Raw genomic sequence first — 27,817 nt, forward strand, 5'->3', positions numbered from 1 at the left:
AGTGAGGATTCTAAGAGAATCTGTGTCAGTACTAATTCAGAAACTAAAGTTGTCTTGTTACTACTTAAAAGCAAGCGGAGTTTTTACATTTTACCAAAGGTGGTGTGGTGGCACATATTTGTTGCCTCAGCTACTTGTGACGCTGAAATGAGACATTCACTTGAGCCCGTGTTAGAAACTAGCCTGGGCAACTTAGTGAGATCCCAGCTCTCAGAAAACAAAAGAAAAATGTAGTAATTTCGAAGGTACTGTTCTCTATTTTGCTTCAAAATGTGAAGGGCATACATTTTGGTAGGTAAAAATGGTCTCTAGAATAAGTGTAATAAATAATTCTTCCAAGACAAGCCATGTAGGAATCACTTCAAGAAAAAAAAAAACTTAAAAAAATTCCAAAATACTTAAGGATTAAGGTAAGGTAGATTTATTTAAGAAGGGCTGTGGTGATAAGCATAAGGATTACTGTAGAAGTGTCTTGCAGGGGAGAAGAGACTAAATAATTTTCCTTATAAAAAATTGTTTTTCTTACTTGTGCCAATTTTTGTGTTTTCTCTTCATTCTCATTTTGGTGTAACTCCATTAGAAAACTTTAAAGAGTGTTCAGGAAAGAGCTGTTGATGAACCGACTGAAAATGGAAAACCTGTTCGTGGAAACTAGTACAAACGTTTCAGCGCTTGGATTGTGACCTACTGGGTTAAGAGCGAGGTTAATAACCACCAAAGTAGAGCAGCACCGGGCTCCTGGCAGTTTTGCTGCTTTTCGCCATTGGTAAATTGGAATGGTACCCCAGATAAAAAGCTAGATCCTGGGTAAGACAGAAAAAAAGTAGCTTAACAAAAGCCGAAAAGTTCGGTGGAGAATTAAATTATTAAATTCCGTTCTCCTCTCCCCTCCAGTCACTGCTCGTTGGGTGAAACGGAACAGCAGTAGATGGTGCAAAGTTCCCAAGTTTTCTTACCTAGATTGTATTGCCTCCCCCGATTCCCGGCCTGGCACATCCCACCCAAAGGCGGCTCCTTAACGGCCACTGAAGGGAAGCTTCCCGCCATTTCACTGCAAGGGATGGACGGTCAGATCCTACCACCCGCTCACTCCCCCATTTTCTACACTCGTGCGAGGCCCGAGCTTGCAAAGCTCTTTCCGCAGGGACCAGGAAACTATCCCCAGCATTCCGGGGATTAAGCAACTAGGCCACCAACCAAGGTTCTCGGCAGGTGGACTGCAACGGCAGAAAACCCCGGAGCTTTTCAATAACCAGCAGCAAGATGAGGCCAAAAAGGCGTTTGTATCGTGACCCAGGGCCCGCCAAGGGAGGCGGGAGGTTCGGCCGTGGGCACTGGAGAGTGAAGGCTGGGGGCGGAGGGCGGGCTCGCTCAACTCGACTCCTGATTGGTCTGTTCAGGGGAGCCGAATGACGTCAGCGTCGGGGGGAGAACGCCTGATTTGTGTGGTGGGTGCAGAAAGGCGGGGGCAGAGCGGTGCGCAGGCGCAGCTGCCCCACTCCGATCGCCTTGGCTCTCCGGCCCAGCTCTCGCGGACAAGTCCCGACATCGCGCGCCCCCCCCATCCGGGACCGCCCCCTCCTCCCTTTCGGCGTCGAAGATAAACAATAGTTGGCCGGCGGGCAGCGGGGGTATCTCCCGCCGCCGGTTCGGCGGGTTGAGTAGGGGGCGGGAGGGGGGGGACCGGCGGGATCCCGGCCAGCCGGCCATGGCGGGGCTGTACTCGCTGGGAGTGAGCGTCTTCTCCGACCAGGGCGGGAGGAAGTACATGGAGGACGTTACTCAGATCGTGGTGGAACCCGAGCCGACTGCTGAGGAGAAGCCGTCGCCGCGGCGGGCGCTCGTTCCGCCGTCGCTTTCGCAGCCGGCTCCGCCCGCCCTTCCTGGAGCCGGAGTCTCAGGGAGAGGCCCGGCGACCGCAGCCCTAGGCTCCCGTGACCCTTCCCCGGACGCCGCTGGGGCCTCTTCGGGCATCGGCCGCTGCTGTCGCCAGCGCTCGTCGGTCGCCTTCTTCGCCGTGTGCGACGGGCACGGCGGGCGGGAGGCAGCACAGTTCGCCCGGGAGCACTTATGGGGTTTCATCAAGAAGCAGAAGGGTTTCACCTCCTCCGAGCCCGCCAAGGTTTGCGCCGCCATCCGCAAGGGCTTCCTCGCTTGTCACCTCGCCATGTGGAAGAAACTGGGTAAGTTCCCTGGCTAGTTTGGCGCCGCTTTTTTAAAATTTTTATTATTGTTTTCAGGCTTCTGAAAAAAATTTGTTCAGAGTCGTCCCCCACAAAACAACAACAACAACAACAAAACCCTGGCACCGAGAGACCGAGATCGCTGTCGGAAAAGTGATGTCAGTGAAGACTAGCGCTGGTCGGGGTCCATGTCCTGGCACCCTAAGTGGCCTTGCGAAAGATGGGGTTTCTGTATCTCAGCAACCACTCCTCGCTCACTGTCTCTTCCAAGCACAAGGGGGAAATGGGTCCTCTTCCCATTTCTCTGATTCACGTTGGTGGCAACCAGCGAAAAGATGTTTGAAACCCGGCGCCAGGTTTTGACCAAAAGATCAGTTGAACTGAGACTCTTTCGAGAGTCGGGCTAGAGGAAGCGGGAGAAGGCAAAAATTAGCAGCTGTCATAATTTTGCTCTTGTTCGTTTTTTTTTTTAGTCCCTCTCGCTTGCCTCCTACTGGTGGTGTCATTTTTCCAAATTGACCCCGGTGGCTCCTTGGAGTAAAGCGTGAGCTCATTTAGAAGGTTGCCATGTAATCATCTAGCAATGTAAAAGTCTTGGGAGGAATTCTGTCTTGTCGATAATGTTTTCAGATCATCAGCTTGTACTGCTAATGAGAAATGAAGACTTAGAATGTGTTGCTACCTTTTAAATTGGCTACGTGTTTAGGGGTGTCTGCTAAGTTCTGCAAGGTTTTGGTTTGTTTTGTGGTTTTGGTGGCAGTTGCGTTGCCATTTGCTTTTAAGTAGTTCTCAAAACTTGCTGGTAAAAAGGGCTTACAAATTGTAAATGCCCGTCGAAGTAGCAGAAGGAATTTGTAAAAATTCGATGTAGTTGTAGTTTGATCTTAAATCTGAATGTTTTTCTAAGGCAATCAGTATGTTTACACAAAGCATATATGATACAGGATTATAGTTTCTTGTCTATTGCTGTGAGTAAATGGTACACATCCCTGTTAGTGTAAAGACGTGATGTTCTTCGGTTTTTGTTTTTTTTTAAAGCCCTTTTAGGGCCTGGAATGTGGCTTAGTGGTAAAGTGCTTGCCCAGCATGCATGAAGCCCTGGATTTGATTCCTCAGTACCACATAAACAGAGCTGAAAGTGACACTGTGGCTCAAGGGGTAGACTGCTAGCCTTGAGCACAGAGAGGCTCAGGGACAGTGCCTAGGCCCTGAGTTCAAGCCTCCCCCCCCACCGGCAAAAAAAAAAAGCCCCTTTATTAAAAAAATCCTTAATAAAGTTTTTTTTCAGTACAGGAACAAATATAGAGAAAACTGTTACCAACTTGTAAAATACAGGACATATTAAAAAACATATTGTCCTAGAATTGTGAAAAAGCTGGTTTCCAAGTCTGTTTTCCATTTGCTTGGCTTTTGGCCAAGAAGTATTTGATTGATTCAAGGCTCAGCCACTAGGCCTTTTCGAGGCGGTTCCTGTGTAATCCCAGGGGCCCATATTATGGATTTATTTTGTTTTTGTGTGGGCAGACTAGAGTTGAAAGCAAGAGTATATTCTAGAACTGTGTCATATCACTGACTGTAAAGGAACTAAAAGTAGACAGCAAAGCAACAAGATAGAGGAAGATGAGACACAAAGAACTTTTTAGAATCCTGTTTATTTGCAGTATGTTTGGGCACTGTGAATTTGCCATATGTTTGAACTTAAAAGATAAAAAAAAAACTTTTAAGAATTAAACTTTATTGCTTTAAAAAATTTTAACTGGTGCTGGGATTGAACTAAGGGCCTCTCACATGTGAAGCACAAGCTCTACCACTAAGTTATACTATCCCAGTTTCTTGAGCATTTTTAATAAAGGAGAAGACATACTGTTAAATTTTGATGTGTGTGTTTTTTACACGCACATAATGTACTTCTCAAATCAAGCTTTTATTTGTATGATGCATGGTTTATTTAGGCTAGATCTTTTTACTCAGACACATGTTAACACTTTATTTACTTTGTAACACTTTATTTACTTTGTACCACAGCTAAATGTCAGACTTCATCCTCAAAACTCAGAAAAAAAGAATGCTCTATGTATATGAAAGTCTTGAATTATAAGTGCAAATTAAAAAAATTTTTATTTTGTTTACAGCTACTCCCCCCCCCCCCCACCTCCCAGTCATGGGGGCTTGAACTATGGGTGAGCCTGGGTGCTGTCCTGAGCTTTTTTGCTCAAGACCAGCACTTACCACTTGAGCTACAATTTTGACTTTTTGGTGTTTAGTTGGAGATAAGTGTCTCATGGACTTTCCTGCTGGGGGTTATTACTTCAAACCTCTGTCCTCAGAGCTAGGTGTCCTCAGTAGCTAGGATTACAAGCGTGAGCCACAAGCACCTGGCTTCAGCTTATTTTTCTAAAGTAAATTGTGCAGTTTGCAAATCTGTAGGTCAAGTCCTTTCCTGTTCAAACTCATTCTCTCTATTCAGCTATATGGTAGTCATTAAAAAAAAAAAATCAGATTTGTCTCCTTACCTTTTCCAGGGCACATTAAATGCTTCATTTTCTTACATTTGTGCTCCCCCCCCCCAAAAAAAAAACAGAATTGTGACTTAGTAGTAGAGTGCTTGTCTTGCATACATGAATCCCTAGGTTCGATTTCTCAGTACTATACAAACAGAAAAAGCTGGAAGTGGTGCTGTGGCTCAAGAGGTGGAGCCCTAGCCTTGAGCACAGAGAGGCTCAAGGACAGTGCCCAGGCCCTGAGTTAAAAGCCCCAGGCTTGGCCTCCACCCCCAATACATATATATACACACACATATATACATATATGTCAATATTTATCATACAAAAAGTGTTTTTTCATCCCTGTGGAAACTAAAGTTTCTTTTAGAGTTAAAAAATCCTTGGCTCTACTTGAATATCTTCTTATTCTTATTCTTATTCCAAAATCGTATGTTTTAAAAGCTTATTTGTTTTATACTGGTACTGGGGCTGGAAGTGAACTAGGGGCCTGGAGTTCTTGCTTAGCTTTTTTGCTGGAGGTTTGAGCCATATCTATACTTCCAGTCTTTTTTTGGTCAATTTGTCTGTTGGAATGGCTCTAAACTTTCATCCTTAGATCTCAGCATCTTGAGTAGGTACAGAGACACTTATCCTAGACTCAAAATTGTGTTTTTTGAGCAACAATTCGAAATTTGTCATTGCCTTGAAGAAAATGTATACCAAATGACCAGTGAGGTGCAGGCTGGCCCAGAGCTCAGAATCCACCTGCCTCTGTGTTTTGAATGCTGGGATTACAGGGATTTTCCACCATACCCTGCTTTTTGTTTTGAAATAATGCCTCTGTATTTTCTCACATCTTTCCTAATTCATCTAGTTAATATTAAACTGTCCTTAAAGTATTTGAAGTGTAAAAAAATGACAGTGCTGGGCATTGGTGGCTCTCACCTGTAATCCTAGCTACTCAGGAAGCTGAAGCCAGAAGTAGAGCTGTGGCTCAAATGATAGAGTGCCAGCCTTGAGCAAAAAAAAAACACAAAAAACTCTGAGACATCTCCTAGGCCCTTGAGTTCAAGCCTCAGTTACCAGCACACATAAAAGACATATTGTATCCTGAGATAGTAAGATTTGATGAATACAACATAGAATGAGTGAATAAATGAATATATCTGTTTTGAAAAACTCATGTAAAAGTTTTCATTACTTCTTGATTATAAGTATATGCTTAATTTTTATATATTCACACATATCAATTTATTCTTTTTTATGAGCAATACTAGGGCTTGAACTCAGAGCCTCACACTTGTATATAGCTTGCTTGTGCTCTACTGGCTTTGTGCTATTTGAGTCACACCTCTAGCTCTGCTTTTTGTTGGTTCTTTTGGAGTCTAGTGGACTTTTCTGCTGTGTTATCTTTGAACTGTGCCCAGTGGTTTAATGTTCCTTTGTTATACTTGACATTTAAGACATAATGTTATAAGCTTTATATGAGTTGTTTCAAGTTTACTCACTTGGGAAAACCCTCCTTTTCTGGAGGGTTGGGGATTGAATCCAGAACCTCATGCAAACTAGATAAGAGCTCTCCCAATTGAATTATATCTCCATCCCTTGTAATAATGCTATTAGCCCTTTATTTCTCTTTTCCAGTCCTGGGGCTTGAACTCAGGGCCTAGGCACTGTCTTGTTTTTTTTTTTTTTTTTTATTGCTGGTCGTGGGGCTTGAACTCAGGGCCTGAGCCCTGTCCCTGGCTCCTGGCTTCTTTTTGCTCAAGGCTAGCACTCTGCCACTTGAGCCACAGCTCCACTTCTGGCTTTTTCTATATATGTGGTGCTGAGGAATCGAACCCAGGGCTTCATGCATATGAGGCGAGCACTTTACCACTAGGCCCTATTCCCAGCTCCCCAGGCACTGTCTCTGAGCCTTTTTGCTCAAGTCTAGCACTCTACCACGTGAGCCATAGCATCACTTTCTGTTTATGTGGTACTGAGGGATTGAACTCAGGGCTTCCTTCATGCATGCTTGGCAAGCACTCTACCACTAAGCCACATTCCTAGCCCTGGGCCTTTCTCTTGATAATTTAGAGAGAATGTTGAAAAAAAGTACAACTTTTAGCTGTGTATAATATCATGAGAACCAATAAATAACAGCAGTGATGTTACAAGGAATAAGTCATAGGCTTTTGTTTTGTTTTGTTTTGTGCTGGTTCTGGAGATTGAAACTTGGCCTGGCATTGTTGCTTAGCTTTTTTGCTTAGTAGTTGTAGTGTTTATAAAGGTAGTTGTAATATGAAAGTTTAGTTACACATTTAACATGGACTGAAGGTAGAGCAGTCTTTGTTTTGTTGTTGTTGTTTGTTAGTTTTTCCCGGTCCTGGGGCTTGAACTCTGGGCCTGAACACTGCCCCTGACTTCTTTTTGCTCAAGGCTAGCACTCTACCACTTGATCCACAGTGCCACCTCTGGCTTTTTCTGTATATGTGGTGCTGAGGAATCAAACTTAGGGCTTCATGCATGCTAGGCAAGCACTCTACCACTAAGCCACATTCCCAGCCCCTTAGAGCAGTCATTTCAATAGAAGAGTATAGCCAAAGGAATTAGGAAGAAGGCAAAATTAGTTTAAGCTGTTGTTTATAATTTTGGTTGATAAATTTTTGTCAACTTTCAGTGGAAGGTTGGGCATGGAGACAGACACACACCTGTGATCCCAGCAGGATTCCATGATGCCAGGGCAGGGGAATGAGACTATATCTCAATACAACAACAACAACAAAAAACCCAACAGAAAAATTACAGTGGAAAGAATTTAAGGACAGAGAAGGGAAAGTAAACTAAATTTGAAGACCTGCCCCTCTGCCCCCCTCCTTCTCTTTTAGTGTTGGTCCTGGGGCTTGAATTTAGGGCCTGGGTGCTGTTCCTGAGTTTCATTTTCCTCAAGGCTACCTCTTTACCACTTGACTCACAGCTCCATTTCTGGCTTTTTGTGCATAATTGGAGATAAGAATCTTATGGATTTTCTTGCCCAGGGCTGGCTTGAAAGCACGATCTTCAGATCTCAGCCTCTTGAGTAGCTGGGATTACAGGTGTGAGCCAGTCATGCCTAGCCCTGTTTATAATATTGCCCTTCATTTCCACAGGTTTTGTATATTCTGAACCAACCAAATATGGACCAAAATATTCAGGAGATGATATATCAGAGATATTTTTTTCTTGTCATTATTCCCTAAACAATGCAAGTTAACAACTACTTACTTATGATTGACATTGTGGTAGATATTATAAGTAGTCCATAGATGATTGAAGATATATGTAGGAGGGTAATATACCATTTTATATAAAAGACTAGACAATTTAGTTTGATAACTGTCAGGATCCAGAAAACAGTCTTCCTGAGTGAGGGATGACTTTTTTTTTGGCCAGCCCTGGAGCTTGCCTCAGGGCCTGAGCACTGTCCTCGGCTTCTTTTTGCTCAAGGCTGACACTTGGCCACTTGAGCCATAGTGCCACTTCTGGCCATTTTCTATATATGTGGTGCTGGGGAATCGAACCCAGGGCTTCATGTATACGAGGCAAGCACTCTTGGCACTAGGCCATATTCCCAGCCCCAGGGATGACTTTTGTCTCCATTCCTAGACAACTACTGACCAGCTTTCTGTCCTATAGATTATTGTGCTATTCAGAATTTTATATAAATGAACTTTTTTTTTTTTGCCAGTCCTGGTGCTTGAACTCAGGGCCTGAGCACTGTTCCTGGGTTCTTTTTGCTCAAGGCTAACACTCTAGCTCTTAAGCCACAGTGCTACTTCTGCCTTTTTCTATATATGTGGTGCTGGGGACTCGAACCCAGGGCTTTATGCATGCTAGGCAAACACTCTACTAGGCCATATTCCCAGCCCCTATAAATGTACTCATGTAGTTTTAGATTGTGTTTGTCATTCAGCATAGTTATTTTGAAATATATTCTATTTGTTGCCCATATCGATAGTTCCTTTTTATTGAGTACTACAATTTATTTTTCCATGGTGAATGAACCTTTGGATTGTCTGCAGTTTATTTTCATTCATTCACTCATTCATTCACTCACTTGCCAGTCCTGGGGCTTGAAATCAAGGCCTGTACTCTGTCCTTGAGTCTCTCTGTGCTCAAAGCTAGCACTCTCTCACCTGAGCCACAGAGTCACTTCTGGCTTTTTCTGTGTATGTGGAACCGAGGAATCGAACCCAGGGCTTCATGAATGCTATACAAGCAATCTACCACTAAGCCACCTTCCCGGCCCTGCTGGGGATCAAACCCAGGGCCTTGACCATGCAAGGCCACTGCTTTAATTGTGTGCTATTTTCTCTGATTATAAAGTGCTTGTCACCCCTATCCACTGGTACTGAGAATTGAACCCAGGGCTTCATACATGGTATATAAGCATTCTACCATGTGAGTTGTATCTCTGCTCCCTTTTGTTCTGTGTACAGTGTCTGGTACTACCTATGCCCAGGCTGACTTTGAATTGTGATTTTCCTGCCTCCACCTGTAGAGTAGCTGGGTTTACAGGCATGTACCAAACGCAGCTAGCTATAAAGCTTTTTTCCTTTATTAAGTTATATTTTTATACTTTTAGTTGTACAAAGGGGTTACCATTTAATGAATCAGTTTATAAGCATAATGTATCTTGATCGTTAGCACCCTTTGTAAAGCTTTTCTTGACATTGCAATAACCACTGATGTAGAAGGCAAAATAAAATCACAATGGCCATTATAATAGTAAATTCAAGTGAGAAACATAATATAACTAAAACCAAAGGATGAAAAATTGAGGAACAGACATGTTCGTTTCCTGGGAATGCTGTACCAAATTACCAAACCCTGAATACTTTGAAACAGTAAGAGTTTGTTAGTTCATGGTTTTGCAGTCCAGAAGTCTGAAATGAAGTGAGGCAAATATGAAATCAGAAGTCTGAAATCAGAAAGGCAATCCTCTGGCTTCTGATAGTGGTTCTTAAATATCCCTCTGGGTAGCAGTCTGCATCTTTATTTCTTTCTCTGCCTTCCCCTTTTCTGTTTTCTAAGGACACTTGTCTTTGGTATTAGTGTCCACTCTAATCCAGGATGATCTCATTTTAAGATTCTTAACCTATTTACATTTGCAGAGACCCCTTTTCCAAATAAGGTCACATTCACAGATTTTTTTTTTTTTTTTTTTGTCAGTCCTGGGCCTTGGACTCAGGGCCTGAGCACTGTCCCTGGCTTCTTCCCGCTCAAGGCTAGCACTCTGCCACTTGAGCCACAGCGCCGCTTCTGGCCATTTTCTGTATATGTGGTGCTGGGGAATCGAACCTAGGGCCTCGTGTATCCGAGGCAGGCACTCTTGCCACTAGGCTATATCCCCAGCCCACATTCACAGATTTTGGTCGTGTATGTCTTTTAAACCTAATATTTGAAGCTAGTATGATGGCGCATACCTGTAATCCCACTGACTCTGGAGGCAGAGGATTTGGAGGATTGGGAGTTTAAGCCCAGTCTGGAGACTCTCAAAAACATAGTAAAAAAGGGCTGGGAGCATGGCTAAAGTGGTAGAGTGATGTTTAGCCTGTGGAAGGGCCTAGATTCAGTCCTCAGTACTATATGCTAGGAATAAAATCACTCAAGACATGCAAGTCAGAGCTTATACACTGATGTGTCCTTTTATGCTCCTAGTTTTAAGTCATTAAAAAGGGATAAAAATGTAAAGTAAGCAATTAGGGAATACTTAAGAAAGGATATTTAGTGAACCAAAATCGTTTTAATTCTGCAAGTTTATAAAGTTTATTGAAAAAATATATGAGAATTTTTAAAAAGAGCAAATGAGAAACACGTATACTCCAATTACTAAAAGATATAAATAGATTAGTAGGCTGAATTCAGAACTACTTGTGAGACATACTCTTTTTTATTTTATTGAGATTAAGTAACTATTTCACAGTACACATTTTAACCTTCACAATGGTGAAAATCATTATTCTAATCTACAAAGCTTATGAACTCTATGGACTTGAACAATAAAACCATTTCTTCCAGATCTTGAGACATATTAACATAATAAGGATAATATGTCAAATGAATTTCAGGTCATTACTAAATATTTGTACATGTTATATGTGCCATTGACCAAAAGTGTGATTTAAATAATGTTAACAACTGTGTCTACTTACTTATTTCTCCCTACCCTCTTATTACCATTTTGTTTTAGATACTTTTTGTGAGTGGCCGAATTATTTGTATGCTGAAGGTAACTTAATGTTTTCTGAAGGTGCTTGAGAGCCTTTGTTACTTAGGAAATCACTCTGTTCACATTTTTCGTTTTTGTTCTTTTTTAAAAAAACAAACAAACCATTCTTAGCTATAGAAAATAGAATTTACTCTAGTTATTTACAGCGTCATCAAGAGGTAGTTAGGGCACAAAAGGGCTGGAGAAATATCGTACAAAGAACTTTTAGGAATGGCTTCAACTACCAGACTGCAGAAGAGCTAAGCAGCTGTCTCTATGCTTGATTTATGCAAAGCTGATAGCCTTGTCTATGCTGTATTCATTCATTCATTCATTCATGTTTTTTGAGATAGGATCTCACTAAGTAACCTGTGCTGGGCTCAAACTCAAGATCTACCTGCTCTAGCCTCTAGAGTGCGGAGATTACAAGACTGCCAGCGGTTTATTTCTTGCATTCGTTTGACAGTTTTATGATAGTTAAATGATTTATAAATTTTATCAGTGTGTTAAATAATGGATTAGCATAAGGCTTTGCATGGTTTTCAAAATATTTTTCTTGAAAATTTTTCCTGTGTAAATTCAAATTTGAATACATTAATTCAGAATTTGTTGCTGTTTGTATTCTGACACTATGTTTACTTAAAGAGTAAAATATTTTATTTCTTCTTACAGCAGAATGGCCAAAAACTATGACAGGTCTTCCCAGCACATCAGGGACAACTGCCAGTGTGGTCATCATACGAGGCATGAAGATGTATGTAGCTCATGTAGGTGACTCTGGGGTAGTCCTTGGAATTCAGGATGACCCAAAAGATGATTTTGTCAGAGCTGTGGAAGTAACACAAGACCATAAGCCAGAACTTCCCAAAGAAAGAGAACGAATCGAAGGACTTGGCGGGAGGTAATCATTCTATTTTGTCTTTTTTCTCTTCGTCTGTTTAGTGTTCATTCTTTTTCTCTGTTTTTCTTTTCTCTCTTTCTCTCTGTTTCCTTTCTTCCTCTTCTCTCACTCTCCTTCTCTCTCTGTAGTTGATGCTTATCTGGAATTCCTGATATCTCTTGCTCAGCCACTGAATGTTATGCTGCCTCTCTCTCTCTCTTTCTCTCTCTCTCTCTCTCTCTCTCTCTCTCTCTCTCTCTCTCTCTCTCTCTCTCTCTCTCTCTCTCTCTCCAGTACAGAATTCAGGGGCTTTTTTCAATCACAACTGGCACTCTGCCACTTGAGTCACACCTCTGTTTATGGCTTTTTTTTTTTTTTGTCGGTCATGGGGATTGAACTCTGGGCTTGGGTGCTGTCCTGAGCTCTTTAGCTCAAGGCTAGCCATAGCACCACTTTCTGTTTATGGCCTTTTGCTGCTTAATTGGGAACAAGTCTTGAGGATTTGTTTTCACATGATGACTTAGAACATCAGATTTCATTCTCCTGAGTGTATAGACAGCTATATACACAGAACCACCAGCACCTGGATTTAGAATGTTTTTAATCTCATTTACTAGGTCTTTTTGGGTTTGTGCCATATCTATAGTCAGACAAAATAAACATTTAACAAGAGAAATGGTATTGTTTTATGTTTTTGCAAGTATCTTTATTGTCTCACATAATAGATGATAGAGTCTCAAACATCTCTCTATTCAGTCTGTCATGATATTTTAATTTGATCTTAACTGAAATAAATCTGGATTTACATATATAGTAGGAAAAGGCAGGAGTATTTCACATTTGTTTACTTATTTATTTATTGCTTGCTTGCTTACCAGTCTTGGGGCTTGAACTCAAGGCCTGGGTACTACCACTAAGCCACATTCCCAGCCCCTCTTTAATATTATTCTAAAACTCAAGAAGTAGTTTATTAAAGATTTTACAGTATGGTGCCTGAAACAAAAACAGAGGCATAGATTGAATGATTTTTTAAAAACCATGTATACTTTTTTTTTTTTTCCAGTCCTTGGGCTTGAACTCTGGGCCTGAACACTGTCCCTGACTTCTTTTTGCTCAAGGCTAGCACTCTACCACTTGAGCCACAGCCCTACTTCTGGCTCTTTCATTTATGTGGTGCTGAGGAATCTAACCCAGGGTTTCATGCATGCTAGGCAAGCACTCTACCGCTAAGCCACATTCCCAGCCACTATACATATCTCTTAAAAGAGTATACTTTTTAGAACATTTTTAGATTGGCAACAAAATCAAAGAGTCAGCACATATACTTCCTGACCCTTCTCCTCCATGCCCTGCTTTCCCCATTATTAACATCCTGTACATTAGTTATGATTAACCTACATTGGTGCATCATTATCACCCAAAGCCATAGTTTAAATTAGGTTTATGTGTTATAAATATATAACATCACTTTGGTGTTATATATTTTTTGAGTTGTAACATATATAACCACACACATTGCTGGGAATATGGCTTAGTGGTAGAGTGCTTGCCTTGCATGCCTGAAGCCCTGGGTTCGATTCCTCAGCACCACATAAACAGAAAAACCCGGAAGTGGTGCTGAGGCTCAAGTGGTAGAGTGCTAGCCTTGAGCAAAAAGAAGGCAGGGACAGTGCTCAGGCACTGAGTCCAACCCCAGGACTGGCCAAAAAAAAAAAAAGGCTGACTCATAACCACACACATTGACCAGCATAGTGTCATGAAGAGTAGTTTGATTACCCTAAAAGTCTTCATGTTAGTTGGCTCTGATACTGCACATCTCTTATTCCAGTATTTGGTAGTCTAAAGTACACACAGTACACTGTGCTACATGGTGAGCCTATTTCTGAAAACAAAGCAAACTAAAAATCATCTATACTCTGCCCTTTCATTGTTGCTTTATTCTTGACCACAATGATCTTTTTACTGTCTTCCATAGATCTGTCCTTTCTGTTTTTGCTTTTTTTGCCAGTCCTGGAGCTTGAACTCAGGGCCTGAGTACTGTCCTTGGCTTCCTTTTGCCACTTGAGCCACGCACCACTTCAGGCCTTTTCTATATATGTGGTGCTGAGGATTTGAACCCATGGCTTCATGTATAGGAGGCAAGCACTCTTGCCACTAGGCCATATCCCCAGCCCCAGTACTGTCCTTTTTGGAATATCATATAGCTGGAACTTGTACTGTAGGGCCCTCTGTCCTCGTGTGATTTCTCCCGACCCGTGGGAGAAATGCTGGGGCATGCCCTAGTGTGAAGAGAGGGGACAGTGTGTTAGTTGCGAATAACGCCCACCCAGCCCCCCTTATGTTTAAGTAACGGACTCAGGATACCAGGCCCATCAGGGGTCCATCAGGTGGAAAATCCAAGGATTTTAATATGGGGGGGGGGTTATATAGCAGTAATGGCGGCAGGAAGGGGAGGGATTTGGAGTGGCTATCTAGACACTAGCCATAGGCTGATAAGAGCTGTCCATCCAAGAGTGGCCTCATAGGACCTCCTCCGTCACATCCCACAGGACCGCCCCCTGGGTTCCGCCCATCGCCTTCTTGGCCTGCACTCGGTCTGAGGCGGGAGGCGGGGCTGGTCAGAGCCGCCTTTCTGGTTCCAGGCCCTGGAAAAGGCAGGCAGCCCCAGGCCAGAAGAGGCGGGCCTAGGACCGCGTCTTAAAGCTATAAGTGGGGGAGCTGGGGATATGGCCTAGTGGCTAGAGTGCTTGCCTCCTATACATGAAGCCCTGGGTTCGATTCCCCAGCACCACATATATAGAAAACGGCCAGAAGTGGCGCTGTGGCTCAAGTGGCAGAGTGCTAGCCTTGAGCAAAAAGAAGCCAGGGACAGTGCTCAGGCCCTGAGTCCAAGCCCCAGGACTGGCAAAAAAAAAAAGCTATAAGCGGTGCCCAACATTGTACTACATATCTCATGCATAATAGGTAACTTATACAATTGTCATTTGGAAAATATTGGTTCTCCTGAGTTATGTAGATCTTTTAACTTTCTCCGTCCAAGACCGTGACTTGAACTTGTTACTTGTTGCTTTTGCTCATTAGCTAGCATTCTACCAACAACCATGCCTCCAAGCCCTGGTTGTTTATTTTCTTTTCTCTGTTTTATTTTTTATTTATTTAGTTTTTTTTGCCAGTTGTTCGGCTTGAACTCTGGGCCTAGGTGCTGTTCCTGAGCTCTTCAGCTTAAGCTAGGGCTCTACCACTTGGGCCACAGTGCCACTTCTGGTTTTCTGTTGGCTAATTGGAGATAAGAGTCTCATGGACTTTCCTGCCAGGCTGGCTTTGAGCTGCAGTGATCAGATCTCAACCTCCTGAGTAGCTAGGATTACAGATGTGAGCCACCAGTGCCTGGCTTGTTTTTAGATCTTTTAACCTTTACACATTTTATTATACATGTCATATTGAATTATGCAGCCTTTCTTGTATACAGTTGTAATATTATCTGAATACAGTGTTTTGTATACTGTCTTAGTATAAAAGTTAACCTTGTACATTCTCTGCAAAGTCTTGAGAATGCTGGTGGCTCAGGTCTGTAAGGAGGCTGAGATCGGAGGATTGTGGTTCAAAGCCAGTCCAGGCAGCCAGCCCACTGTTATTTCAATGACCAAAAAAACGAAGGGAACTGTGGCTCAAGTGGTAGAGTGCTTATCTTGAACATAAAAACTAAGGGACAGCACCTAAGCCCTGTGTTCAAGCTCCAGGACCAGCACTTAAGTGGCTGAGATATGGAGGATCTCAGTCCTAGGGAAGGCTGGGCACAAAGTTTGTGAGACCCCCCCACCCCTGGGTGGGGCATTGCTGGGTGCTAGTGGCTCATGCTTGTAATCCTAGTTATTCAGGAGGCTGAGATCTGCGGATTGCAGTTCGAAGGCAGACTGGGCAGGAAAGTCTGTGAGACTTTTATTATCTCCAACAAACCACTCAGAAAAAAAATGAAAGTGTTACTGTAGCTTACTTGGTAGAGTGCTAGCCTTGAGCAAAAGAAGCTCAGGGACAGTGCCTAGGCCCAGAGTTCAAACCCTAGGATCAGCAAAAAAAGAAAAAAAAAGAAAAGGCATGGTGACACATGCAAGTCATCTCAACTAACTTTGAGGGACGCATAAATAGGAAGATCATGGTGTGAGGATGGCCTGGGCAAAAAACAATACCCTATCTAAAATAACCAAAGCAAAAAGGGCTGAAGGTGTGGCCATGGGTTCCTGCCCCTTTCTACTCACATTAAACATTAAAAAAAAAAAAATCTAAGCTGGGCATTGTTGGTTCACACCTCTAACTAATTCTAGTAGCTTCTCAGGAGGCTGAGATCTGAGGTTTGCAGTTGAAGCCAGCCTGGGCAAAAAGTTTTGTGTGACACTAAATGTTCAGTTAGTCTCCAAAAAGCTGGAAGTAGAACTGTGGCTCAAATGGTAGGCTAGAGTGCAAGTCTTCAGTGAAAAAGCTAAGCGCAGACACACACACACACACACACACACACACACACACACACACACACACACCCACACACACCCACACCCCCCCCCACACCCCCCCCCCCGGTCATGTAGTTAGGATTACAAAGCACACACACATACACTCTAATTAGTGTAGTTAGGAATACAAAATTTTTTCTTTTTTGGTGGGGGAGGTTGGTTGTGGGACTGGAACTTAGGGATGGGGCGCTGTCCCTGAGCTCTTTTTCTCAAGGCCAGCACTCTACCACTTTGACCCATAGCACCGCTTCTGGTTTTCTGGTGATTGTTAATTGGAGATAAGAGTCTCATGGACTTCCTGTGTTGGATTTGAACAGTGATCCTCAGTCTCGCAAGTAGGTAGGATTACAGGAATGAGCCACCAGCAGAAATTTTTTTTTTCTGGATGCTTATTAGTACCTTCTCGAATGTCTTTTCCTTATTGATTAGTATGCTAATCAGGCTGAAAATTCTTCCTTGGGAAGATGATCTTGAGTTTATACTGTTTATCTGGTTAAAATAAACACACTGCAATGTCAGCTTTGTTACAGGGCAATATTGCTTATTGTAAAATGTCTCTTGATTGGAACAGCTAGGGAAGATTTTGAATGCACTATAAAATTCTATTTGGAAGTATAGGATTTTTCTTCCTTACATATGTTTAAGTTTGACTTGTATAACTCATGTTACATGACACTGATTCCTGTGACATCTGACATATATCTATGATAGACTATGTGGTCTTGTTTGCTTAAAGCTGAGCTGTCATTTAAGGGGTCTTTGAAAATGGTTCCTGGAAATATATTTGTTGTGGTTCTTAAACTCTGGGACTTCTGCTAGCACTACCACTTGAGCTGTGCCTCTTAGTCATTGTTTTTCAGTTTTTAGATGAGCTGACTTTGTCCATACTGGCCTTGTACCTGGTTACTTCTGTCTCTTATCTCTTGACTATACAAAATCCAAAGCTATATCCAGCCCTATCATCTTTTAAGGCTGGTAGGCTTGATTGCTTCTCATTAATCTTTATTTGAAAAGATATTTTTCTTGATTGTTCTTACTGTTCAGCATGAATTTTAATGTAGTATTTTCTTTGACTTTAGTAACATTTGTAAAGAGTTTATGTTTTTTGCCTTATCACTTAAAATACCATCTGGACAGTTGGACTGATGTTCTTTGCCTTTTGGGAGCAGGTGTCTTTTTGTAAAAATTGAGCCATTTTATGATGTTATTTTCTCCCTTCCCTCTGCCCCCAACCTAGGCAATTGGCCAGCATTCTGTTTTTCCAACCTTCTGTTGCTGCTCAGTCAGCTCCCTGCATGTCAGGCTGTTGCTTTTTATATGCCTTTTAATCATACAGGACATCAGCAGGGAGTGCAATGAAAGCAGCATCTTTTGTAATCATGCTTTTTTTTTTTTTGGCAATGGATTTAAAACTTCCATGTTTAGCCAGTAGCACTGTCTTTTTACTCCTTAGAAATATAGAGACCATAATGCCCTTGAATATTAAATAACAAGAGAGTTCCTAGTATAGTTGTATTTGAAGCAGCTACTACAATTATTTAATATTAAGTCTTACCTTTTAGAGTGAAGGGTTAGGAAAGAACAATAGGACTTTAAGTAGTTTAAAGGCAGTTTGTTGGCAAACCTCATAATTCTTGTGTTTCATGGATCAGCATTGAAGAAAGCATAATATATAATAAAATGCCTTTGACACTGTAACTCTTGTTATGGCTTAAATGTTGGCTTTCAGAACTGAGAATTAAACTAGTTCTCAAAAAAGATGGTAAGTGAGGGCTGAAAATGTGGCTTAGTGGTAGAGTGCTTGCCTAGCATGCATGAAACCCTGGGTTCAATGCCTCAGTACCATATAAACAGAAAAAGCCAGATGTGGTGCTGTGGCTCAAGTGGTAGAGTGCTAGCCTTGAGCAAAAGAAGCTCAGGGACAGTGCCCAGGCTCTGAGTTCAAGCCTTAGGACTTGCAAAAAAAAAAAAAAAAAAAAAAAGAAGATGGTGAGTGAATAAGTTTCTGTTCAAGTGTTTACAGCTACATTTTCTAGTTAGTATATAATAGCCTCAGTCCTTTATTGCACTCTCCAGTATCCTAACTGCTACTAGCCACATGTGACTGCTTAAATTTAAATAGATGAAAATTGAATTTACAAAATCTGTCCCTCATTATCCTACTTCTTTCTGTTTAAATACTCACTGACTGAACGGTCTAGTGGCTACTGTGGACTGTGCAAAACAAGCATTTCTATCATTGCAAATCACCTGGCATTTATTTGATTATTTGTATTGATTTTGTGGTAGTCTTGATCAAACTTAGCACATTGTTATGGGCTAGGCAACTGTTCTTGGGCTGCCCTCTTAGGATAAACTTGTCTTTTACTTTAGACAGAATATTGAAGCTTTTCACCTGTTCAGTTTATGTTTTTCTTGGCTTGGAAGAAGATTGGTCTTTTCTCATTCATAAGGCTATATCATTCTTTGCCTTAAAATATTTTTTAAAAAAAGTATTTGCCGGGCTGGGAATATGGCCTAGTGGCAAGAGTGCTTGCCTGGTATACATGAGGCCCTGGGTTCGATTCTCCAGCACCATATATATGGAAAACGGCCATAAGTGGCGCTGTGGCTCAGGTGGCAGAGTGCTAGCCTTGAGTGGGAAGAAGCCAGGGACGGTGCTCAGGCCCTGAGTCTAAGGCCCAGGACTGGCAAAAAAAAAAAAAAAAAAAAAAATTATTTGCCAGTCCTGGGGCTTGGACCTGAGCACTGTCCCTGGCTTCTGGCTTCTTTTTGCTCAAGGCTAGCACTCTGCTACTTGAGCCACAGCGCCACTTCTGAACCCAGCGCTTCATGTATACGAGGCAAGAACTTTTGCCACTAGGCCACATTCCCAGCCCCCCTTCTTTGCCTTTTGTATGACTTTTATTCTGTTTTTCTCCTAGCATCTTCATTCCTTCAAACTCTGAACCGAGATGGAAAAGTGATAGGTAGGGGTAAGCTGCACATCTCCCTAGGTGCTCCTTAGGTGTAGGACATATAGTGACATTGTGTTTCAGCCACTCATAGTTACCTATCCTGTCTTTAGTTTTCTTTGTCTTGAAGCCTCGTGACCTTCAGTGCAGATATATTTAGTGTTCTACAGGTCAAGGGAGATAGAGCCAAGCCACTCAAAACCAATAAACTGGTAAGAAAGTGATAAAAATATGCCAAGCTATCATATTACTTACTAATGATGAGAAAACTGACAAGAAGGTGGTTCATTTCTGCAATCTTAGCTTGCTTGGGAGGCAGAGATCAGGAGGATTATGGTTTGAGGCTAGCTAAGAAAAATGTAAGTTAGATCTCTCCTTAACCAATAAGTCCGATGTAGTGTTTTATGCCTATGGTTCTATGAGAGAGGCCATCGTTAGAATTGAAGTCCAAGGCCAACTAGGGCAAAAATGTGATCTTATTCTGAAAAATAACTAAAGTTGAATAACTAAAATGGCTAGGGATGTAGTATATAGTTCTTGCTTAGTATGCATGAGGTCCTTAGTTCAAACCACAGTATCACAAAACCAAACCAAACCAAAACAAAAATAATCCTCCATTCCTGAACTGACAAGAAGTCTTAAGTATTGGCCTGAGGAGTTTACTTCAGTGGTAGAGTACATAACTAACATGCTTGAGGTCCTAGATTCAATCCCTAGTGCCCAATGAATAAATGATTGCAGCTGGTTTGCATATCATCTATAGATGTGTGTGTGTGTGTGTGTGTGTGTGTGTGTGTGTGTGAGAGGGAGAGAGAGAGAGAGAGAGAGCATGAGAGGGAGAGAAAGAGAGAGATAATATGTGTGAGTGTACTGGGGCTTGCATTCTGTGCCCCCAGTTCTTACTTGGCTTTTTTTGCTCAAGGATGCCACTTGAGCTATGACTCTACTTCCAGCTTTTTTGGTGCCTGGGCTGGCTTCAAACTGAGTAGCTAGTATTACAAGCATGAGTCAGTAGCACCCTGTTTTTTTTTTAAGAGACATAATCTTTCTGTGTTGCCTAGGATGGTTTCTAACACATAATCTTGTTTCAGTTTTTTGAGTAGTTGGGATTACAGGTTCCCATCACTATCTCCAGTTATCTCTGTAGATTACTAAGATTATAGTCAAGAATTTATGTGGGCACATGGGATCTACATGTAGAATTTAATTAAGATTATTTTAATGATCTTTATCTTTGATACTCTTCAGAATCAACAGGTTCTTAAGTTCTATAAAGTGAATGTAATACTTGATAGGAATGGTATTATTTCTTAGAAGTGCTTTATGTCCTAACTTTTTCTAGCTTTCAGAAGAACATTTTAAATTTCTATTGGCATTTAAGAAAAAACAGATTTTGATTAGATTGAAATATGAGTCATTTAATACCTCATTTCAGTTGTGCAAGGCACAAATTCTGAAACTATTCTATTTTGAAACTATTCTATTTTGAATGTTTTACTAATTACAGGTTTTTGTTGTTCCTATGGTAAATTTCTAGGAGGATTTTCTTACTTTGCAACTCTGCATAGCTGATTCATTATTGTCTACTTTGAGAATACTTCTCAGTCTGTTGAGCTCCTTTGTGGCATTAATTTCTCTCTCTCTCTCTCGCTCTTTTTTTGGCACACATCTTGCCTTCCCACTTTCTTAGTAAACCACTAGCCCTGTTTACCTGAGAAACATATGCACACACCATAGTTAGCACAGTGACCAGAATAACAGAAATCGCTACATTTGTAGATATCTCAAGGAGCTTCCTGTCAATTCTCTAAATAAAACAAAACTGTTCTCTTGTGTTTCTTCTGTCCCTGAAGAAACCCTCAGAATTATAAGATTCTTTCTTTAAAATATCTTTACTCTTTCTCCATCCACAGAAGCTCTTTTTTGTTGTTTCTAATTATCTTGGTCATTAAATCATCTAGCTTTTTCCTGTAACATGGTATCTGTTCATTTTTCTTCATACTATTCCCACTTAACTTTCAATCATTTCCACCTTCTTCTTGTGTAATACCTTACTTTGTCTTTCTTCCTCTAAAGGAACTTACACTTCTTTGTATCTGAAACAGATAAAGCTTTATTTTATCATAATCTTATTTAGTACATCAAATTATCTTGTTACATTTTAATCATTTATACCACTTATATAAATTCTAATTGTTGTATTTCAATCATTTAAACTATTTATGAAAATTCTTTTTAGTGTAATGAACAAGTCTGGGGTGAATCGTGTAGTTTGGAAAAGACCTCGGCTCACTCACAATGGACCTGTTAGAAGAAGCACAGTTATTGACCAGATTCCTTTTCTGGCAGTAGCAAGAGCTCTTGGTAAGTAGGATTTAAACATTTGGTAAAATGCAGTATTTAGTGGTAAAATAAAAAGAGGGATACCAAGAATTAACCTTTATACTATGAGGGTAACGATGTCATATTAAATACTTTGAAACTTCATTAGGAGAAAATTCGGTGCACATTCCAGTAACAATTTTTGTTCATTAGTCATGTTCAGTATCTTGCTAACTTCCATTTTAGGGACATATATGTTTGCCCATGATTATTGTTACTTTTAAAACTATTTTTAAATATTCCTTTATACTTTTGCTGTTAATATTCCTAAGAGTTTTCAAAGTTTTTTTTCCCCCTCTAGCTATCAAAATAAATTTGTCCATGACAAAGTAAAATAATTATTTCTGGTCTATCTGGTTTTGAAAGTAATGCTATAAGATTATAGCTATTGAAATACCTTGCATTAGCCTGGTGCTGGTGGCTCACACCTACAATCTTAGCTACTCAAGAGACTAAGAATCTGAGCCTGGTTTGAATCTAGCTTGAGGAGAAAAGTCAGCTATGACTCTTTTCCAATGAACCATAAAAAAGCTGGAATTGGAGCTGTGGCTCAAGTGATAGAGTGCCATCCTTGAGTGGAATAGTGGACTGTACCCAGGCCCAGAGTTCAAACCACCCTTCTCCCCACCAAAAGAAATATTTTGCTCTGTCTATGTTAGAATATATGTGTATGTGTTGGGAGGAAGTTGTTATCATAAAGCCATGTAGTTGGGGAGATAGTTACTAAGTAAATTTATAAAAGAAGTAATTGCAGATTAGGTAATATCCTGAAAGAAACACAAAAGTTCTATGATAAGGAATAATTTATGAGGGAAAATTTAGATAGTGTAATAGAAATACTACTTTTAGAAAATGATGGTCTGGAAATGTGGCTTACTGGTAGAGTGCTTGCCTAGCATGCATGAAGCCCTGGGTTCAATTCCTCAGTACCACATAAACTGAAAAAGCAAAAAGCCAGAAATGGCACTGTGGCTCCAGTGGTAGAGTGCTAGCCTTTGAAGAGCCTGTGTATGAATATTGAAGGCATGGATTCTGATGTTGCAAAGAGATTGACATGTGCTAGGAATTATTAACAGGTTGGAGGCAGACATGGGCCATCTCATAATAGTTACAAGGCTTGAGCCACTAGTTCCTGGCTTCAATGTGGAGTATTTTTTTTTTTTTTTTTTTTTTTGGCCAGTCCTGGGCCTTGGACTCAGGGCCTGAGCACTGTCCCTGGCTTCTTCCCGCTCAAGGCTAGCACTCTGCCACTTGAGCCACAGCGCCGCTTCTGGCCGTTTTATGTATATGTGGTGCTGGGGAATCGAACCTAGGGCCTCGTGTATCCGAGGCAGGCACTCTTGCCACTAGGCTATATCCCCAGCCCAATGTGGAGTATTTTAAAATAAAGAGTAATATCATTATGGTTTACATGAAAACAATCATTCTATGGGGCTGGTAGCTTGTAATTCTAGCTACTCAGGAGGCTGAGCTCTGAGGATCGCAGTTTGTTTTGTTTTTATTGCTAGTCTTGGGGCGTGGACTCAGGGCCTTAGCACTGTCCCTGGCTTCTTTTTGCTCAAGGCTAGCACTCTACCTCTTGAGCCACAGCGCCACTTCCAGCTATTTTCTATATATTTGGTGCTGAGGAATTGAACCCAGGGCTTCATGTATACGAGGCGAGCACTTTACCAGTAGGCCACATTCCTAGCCCCGAGGATCGCAGTTTGAAAGCTAGCTTGCGCAGAAAAGCCTGTGAGACTTTATCTCCAATTAAACACCAAAAAAGAAAAGCCAAAAGTGGAGCTGTAGTTGAAGTACTGGAGTGCTAACCTTAAGCATAAAAACCTCAAGGACAGCATCCAGGCTTTCAGTTCAAGCCCCAGGACTAGTACAGCACACACACACAAAATCATTCTTGAGCTAGAGGTTTAATTCAGTGATAGAGTACATTGTCTTGTCTGCTTGAGGCCTTGGGTTTGTTCCTTATCAATAGATAAGATAGTCATTCTACCATGTATCGTCTTAATTGATTTTTAATCAAGTACATGTAGTCGTATTCTTTATTAAGATTTTATAACTCTGTGTGTGTGTGTGTGTGTGTGTGTGTGTGTGTGTGTATGAGAGAGCGAGGGAGTGATTAGATGATAAGCAAATGGGAAATGAGAAATTTGATGGGAGAGTTAAATGTGGTGGTATACACCACACAGCACTCCATGGGCTGAGATAGGAGGATTTCTATTTATAGAATAGCCTGAGTTGTATAATGAGACCCTGTCTCAATGGAAACAGTAGCAACAACAATTCCTAAATGATATAGTCCAGCTAGAGACTCAGTGGTAGATTGTTTGTCTAACCACTATGCACATACTAAAAGGGAAACCATTTAGCCATTGAGCACAGTTCTTTTTCTTTTCTTTTTTGCATTCCTGGAGATTGAACCCAATTGAGCCTGTACATGCCTGACAAGTGCAATAACACTGAGCCATTCTCCCAGCTCCAAACAAGTTTATATGTAAACGTGTCTCTGTGTGTGTGTGTGTGTGTGTGTGTGTGTGTGTGTGTGTATCACCAAAAAGCTGGATATGGAGCTGTGGCTCAAGTGGTAAGAGTATCTATCCACCTTGAGTGAAAAAGCTAAGGGACAGCACCCCGGCTCTGAGTTTAAGCCTCAGTACTAGCACATGCACGTGTGTTCACGCCCACACAGTGATTTTGATTGCAGTTTTAATTTGTGTGTGTGTGTGTGTGTGTGTGTACGTATGTGTGCGTGTGCCTGTGCACTTATTATGTGAGGCTTTAACCCAGGGCCTCTCACTTGGCTTTTCTGTCCAAAGGAAAAGGTTAAAGTACAAAATGGTTTGTTACTTGAGCCACACCTTTAATTCCTGATTGCAATTTTGAGAATGGATCAGAGGAGGCAGAGTTCTAGAGAGGCTCCATGGGAGGCCAGCCAGTGTATAGGGATGAGGATGGCACTGAAATTTGCTGAGTATTCTGTAGACTGCCCTGGGAGCAGGCTGAGAAGAATGCACTTGATCCAGGGGAAAGGCTTCCTCTCCTTTGGTGTCCCTTCAGCTCCCTCTGCTGAGCAAACAGGAAATTATCCAGCTGGAAACAAGCTCTGCTAATGTGGGAGACCTTCCTTCTTTCAGAACCTACAGAAATGACATTCTTAGATCTTGTTTTGGTGAACAAACACTACACCAGTGCTCAGTTCCAATCCTTACTAGTTATTTGATAAAGCCACACGTACTTCTTGAATAGGTATGAATATAAATTATCTGGTGAATTTGTTAAAAGTTCAGATCCTTGAGACTTTTACAAATAAATTTAAAACATCTTGAATATCGAACAAGTTATAATAGGAGAAAGTTAAACTGTATAAAAAAAGAATCCAGGCCTGGGAATGTGGCTTAGTGGTAGCATCCTTGCCTAACACGCATGAAGCTCTGGGTTCCATTCCTCAGTACCACATAAACAGAAAAGCTGGAAGTGGTGTTGTGGCTCTACTTCCATAAGTAGTAGTGCTCAGGCCCTGAGTTCAAGCCCCAGGACTGGCACCAAAAACAAAAAAAAAGAAAGAATCCATATGTCCATATTGGTACTAAAAATACTGTAAAAAGACAGATGACAGGGATGATGCAGGATCATCAGTGGATGCTAAAATGACATATTTACATTTCTGAGCTTTTACTCCACAGATTACTAAATAATTCATTACAAAAAGAAAACAACGTGGTCTAGAGCTATAGCTCAGTGGTAGAGCACTTGCCTAACAAGTAAGAGGCCCTATTTTTGAGTGCTAGCCCTGAATGAAAAAGCTCAAGGACAGGACGGAGGCTCTTAATCCCACCAAAACAAAACAAAAAAACCCACCAAAAAAACAAAAACAAAAAGCCAAACACCCCTCCCCCACAAAAAAACCCAAACACCCTTCTCCCACAAAAAACTGTTTTTGGAAGTTTGAGACCTTACTTTTTTTTTGGTCGGTGCCTTGGTGTCTTTATTTCTATCTAAGTATTGTTCTAGGAAGGTATTATCAGGCATAAATAGAAGAGAATGATCAATACAAGTTATAGTTTTTTGTTGCTTTTTTAGAGTTTATATATGTAAAAATATAACATTAATTTTAATATTTTGTATATTATAAAATTTTATATAAATATATTTTTTGGGTTGTGGTACTGGGGCTTGAACTTAGGGATTTGCACTTGTAAGCAGACATTTTATTACTGGAGCCACACTCCCAAGCCCTTTTTGCTTTTGTTGTTTTTGGATTAGGATCTTAAATTTATGCCTGGGTTGACCTTGACCATTATTCTTCCGTTTATGCTTCCCATGTAGCTGGAGAGACAGGCTTTTACTATCTTGTCCAGCTGTTATTAAGATGGAGATCTTCTCCATCTTCCCAATATCTGTTTCCCAAGCAGCTGGAATTATGGGAATTTGTTACCACATCCATCCCTAGGGATATTTTTTAATACTTTAACTCAAATAAGATGTTTGCTATATGGTTTTGATGTATTTTCTTTTTTTTCCCAAGTAAAAAGATGAATTTATTGGGGAAGTTTCAGATGGACCGGTCCCAGGTTTCAGCAAAACATATAACAGAACAGGACAGTGGTACAGATGTATTTTCTTATCAGGTCAAGAGAGTTCCCTTTTATTATTTATTTTCTAGACATTTTAAATTATGAATGGATTTCTGAATATTGTCAAATGTTTTTCTATGAAAACGAACATATTTTCTCCTTTAATGTATTGTTGTGATATTGGTAGCTTGGAAATACTTCTTGCATCTTTTCTTCTCTTCTCCCAGGTGATTTGTGGAGCTATGATTTCTTCAGTGGAGAGTTTGTGGTATCCCCTGAACCAGACACAAGTGTCCATACTCTTGACCCCCAGAAGCACAAGTACATTATCTTGGGGAGTGACGGCCTGTGGAATATGATTCCACCTCAGGATGCCATCTCAATGTGCCAAGATCAAGAGGAAAAGAAATACTTGATGGTAAGAACTGACTCAACATTTTTTTTGGCCAGTTCTGGGGCTTGAACTCAGGGCCTGGGCACTATTCCTGAGCTTCTTTTGCTCAAGGCTAGAATTCTTACCACTTGAGCCACAGTGCCACGTCCAGCTTTTTCTATTTGTGTAGTACTGAGGAATCAAACCCAGGACTTCATGCATGCTAGGCAAGCACTCTACCACTAAGCTACATTTCCAGCCCCTGACTCAATAATTTGATATTGTTGTTCAAATAATGCTTTGGCCAGATGTCTTGAATGTGAACTAAGGATATTTACCTTTTATATCATCATTGCCCCAAAAGCTCCATTACCATTTCTCTGATACTCACCAGTCTTTTGTCTCTGTGTATGTATGTGGCTTAAGGAATCTCACTGAAAGCTGTTGAGAAAACAATAGAGGAGGTCAATCAGACTAAATTATGAAATAAGCACTGGGAAACACTGTGGTCATCCTTTTGGTTCCTTTGTATAATTAACACACCAAACTACTTTTTATGGCATTAAGTTTATAGCAGAATTAATGCAAACCTGGATTTAGTCTGCCACCTAGAGTCAAAACAGAACTGAACACAGGTTGAGAGAAAGCACAGACAAAAGAAGACTGGACAGTAGGACAGGTTACCCAGTTTCACTTATGTGAGTTCAGTCCTTGCTGTCAGGGATTCTGTTGGTCTCTGCAAACATTGGCTTTGTTTTGCTGTAGTCTGGCATGCAGAACAGCAAATGGTGGCTTGCTACAATATGGAGTTACTCTGGCTAGGATTCAGATGACTAATCTCACTACAGTATTTATAAGGAAAGTTGTTTATATTTCCTTGTTTAGGTTGTATCCATCTTCCCTTCCTTTGGCAGTGCTGGAGATCAAATTCATGATCTTATACCACTCTACCACTGAGCTATATCCCTTGATATATATATATATATATATTTTTTTTTTTTTCCCCCAGTCCTGGGGCTTGAACTCAGGGCCTGAGCACTGTCCCTGGCTTCTTTTTTGCTCAAGGCTAGCGCTCTACCACTTAAGCCACAGTGCCACTTCTGACTTTTTCTTTGTATGTGGTGCTGAGGAATTGAACCCAGGGCTACGTGTATACAAGGCGAGCACTTTACCACTAGGCCATATTCCCAGCCCCCCTTGATACATTTTTTGTTTGTTTGGTTTTGTTTTTGTTGCCAATCCTGGGGC

At 41.2% G+C, this 27,817-nt stretch overlaps 1 protein-coding gene across 1 annotated transcript in view; it reads left to right on the forward strand.

Moving 5' to 3' along the window:
• The first annotated feature begins 1,490 nt into the window (after positions 1-1,490).
• The window catches only part of Ppm1d (protein phosphatase, Mg2+/Mn2+ dependent 1D), a 37,488-nt gene continuing 11,161 nt past the window's right edge, over positions 1,491-27,817 (forward strand). Inside the window, exons 1-4 of the mRNA XM_048366038.1 lie at positions 1,491-2,183; positions 11,571-11,799; positions 21,480-21,604; positions 26,424-26,614. Of these exons, the coding sequence (XP_048221995.1) occupies positions 1,709-2,183; positions 11,571-11,799; positions 21,480-21,604; positions 26,424-26,614 (1,020 nt within the window). The 5' untranslated portion in view covers positions 1,491-1,708. The remainder of the gene's footprint in view (positions 2,184-11,570; positions 11,800-21,479; positions 21,605-26,423; positions 26,615-27,817) is intronic.

Source organism: Perognathus longimembris, chromosome 17 (genome assembly GCF_023159225.1).
Source record: "Perognathus longimembris pacificus isolate PPM17 chromosome 17, ASM2315922v1, whole genome shotgun sequence".
NCBI lineage: Eukaryota > Metazoa > Chordata > Mammalia > Rodentia > Heteromyidae > Perognathus > Perognathus longimembris.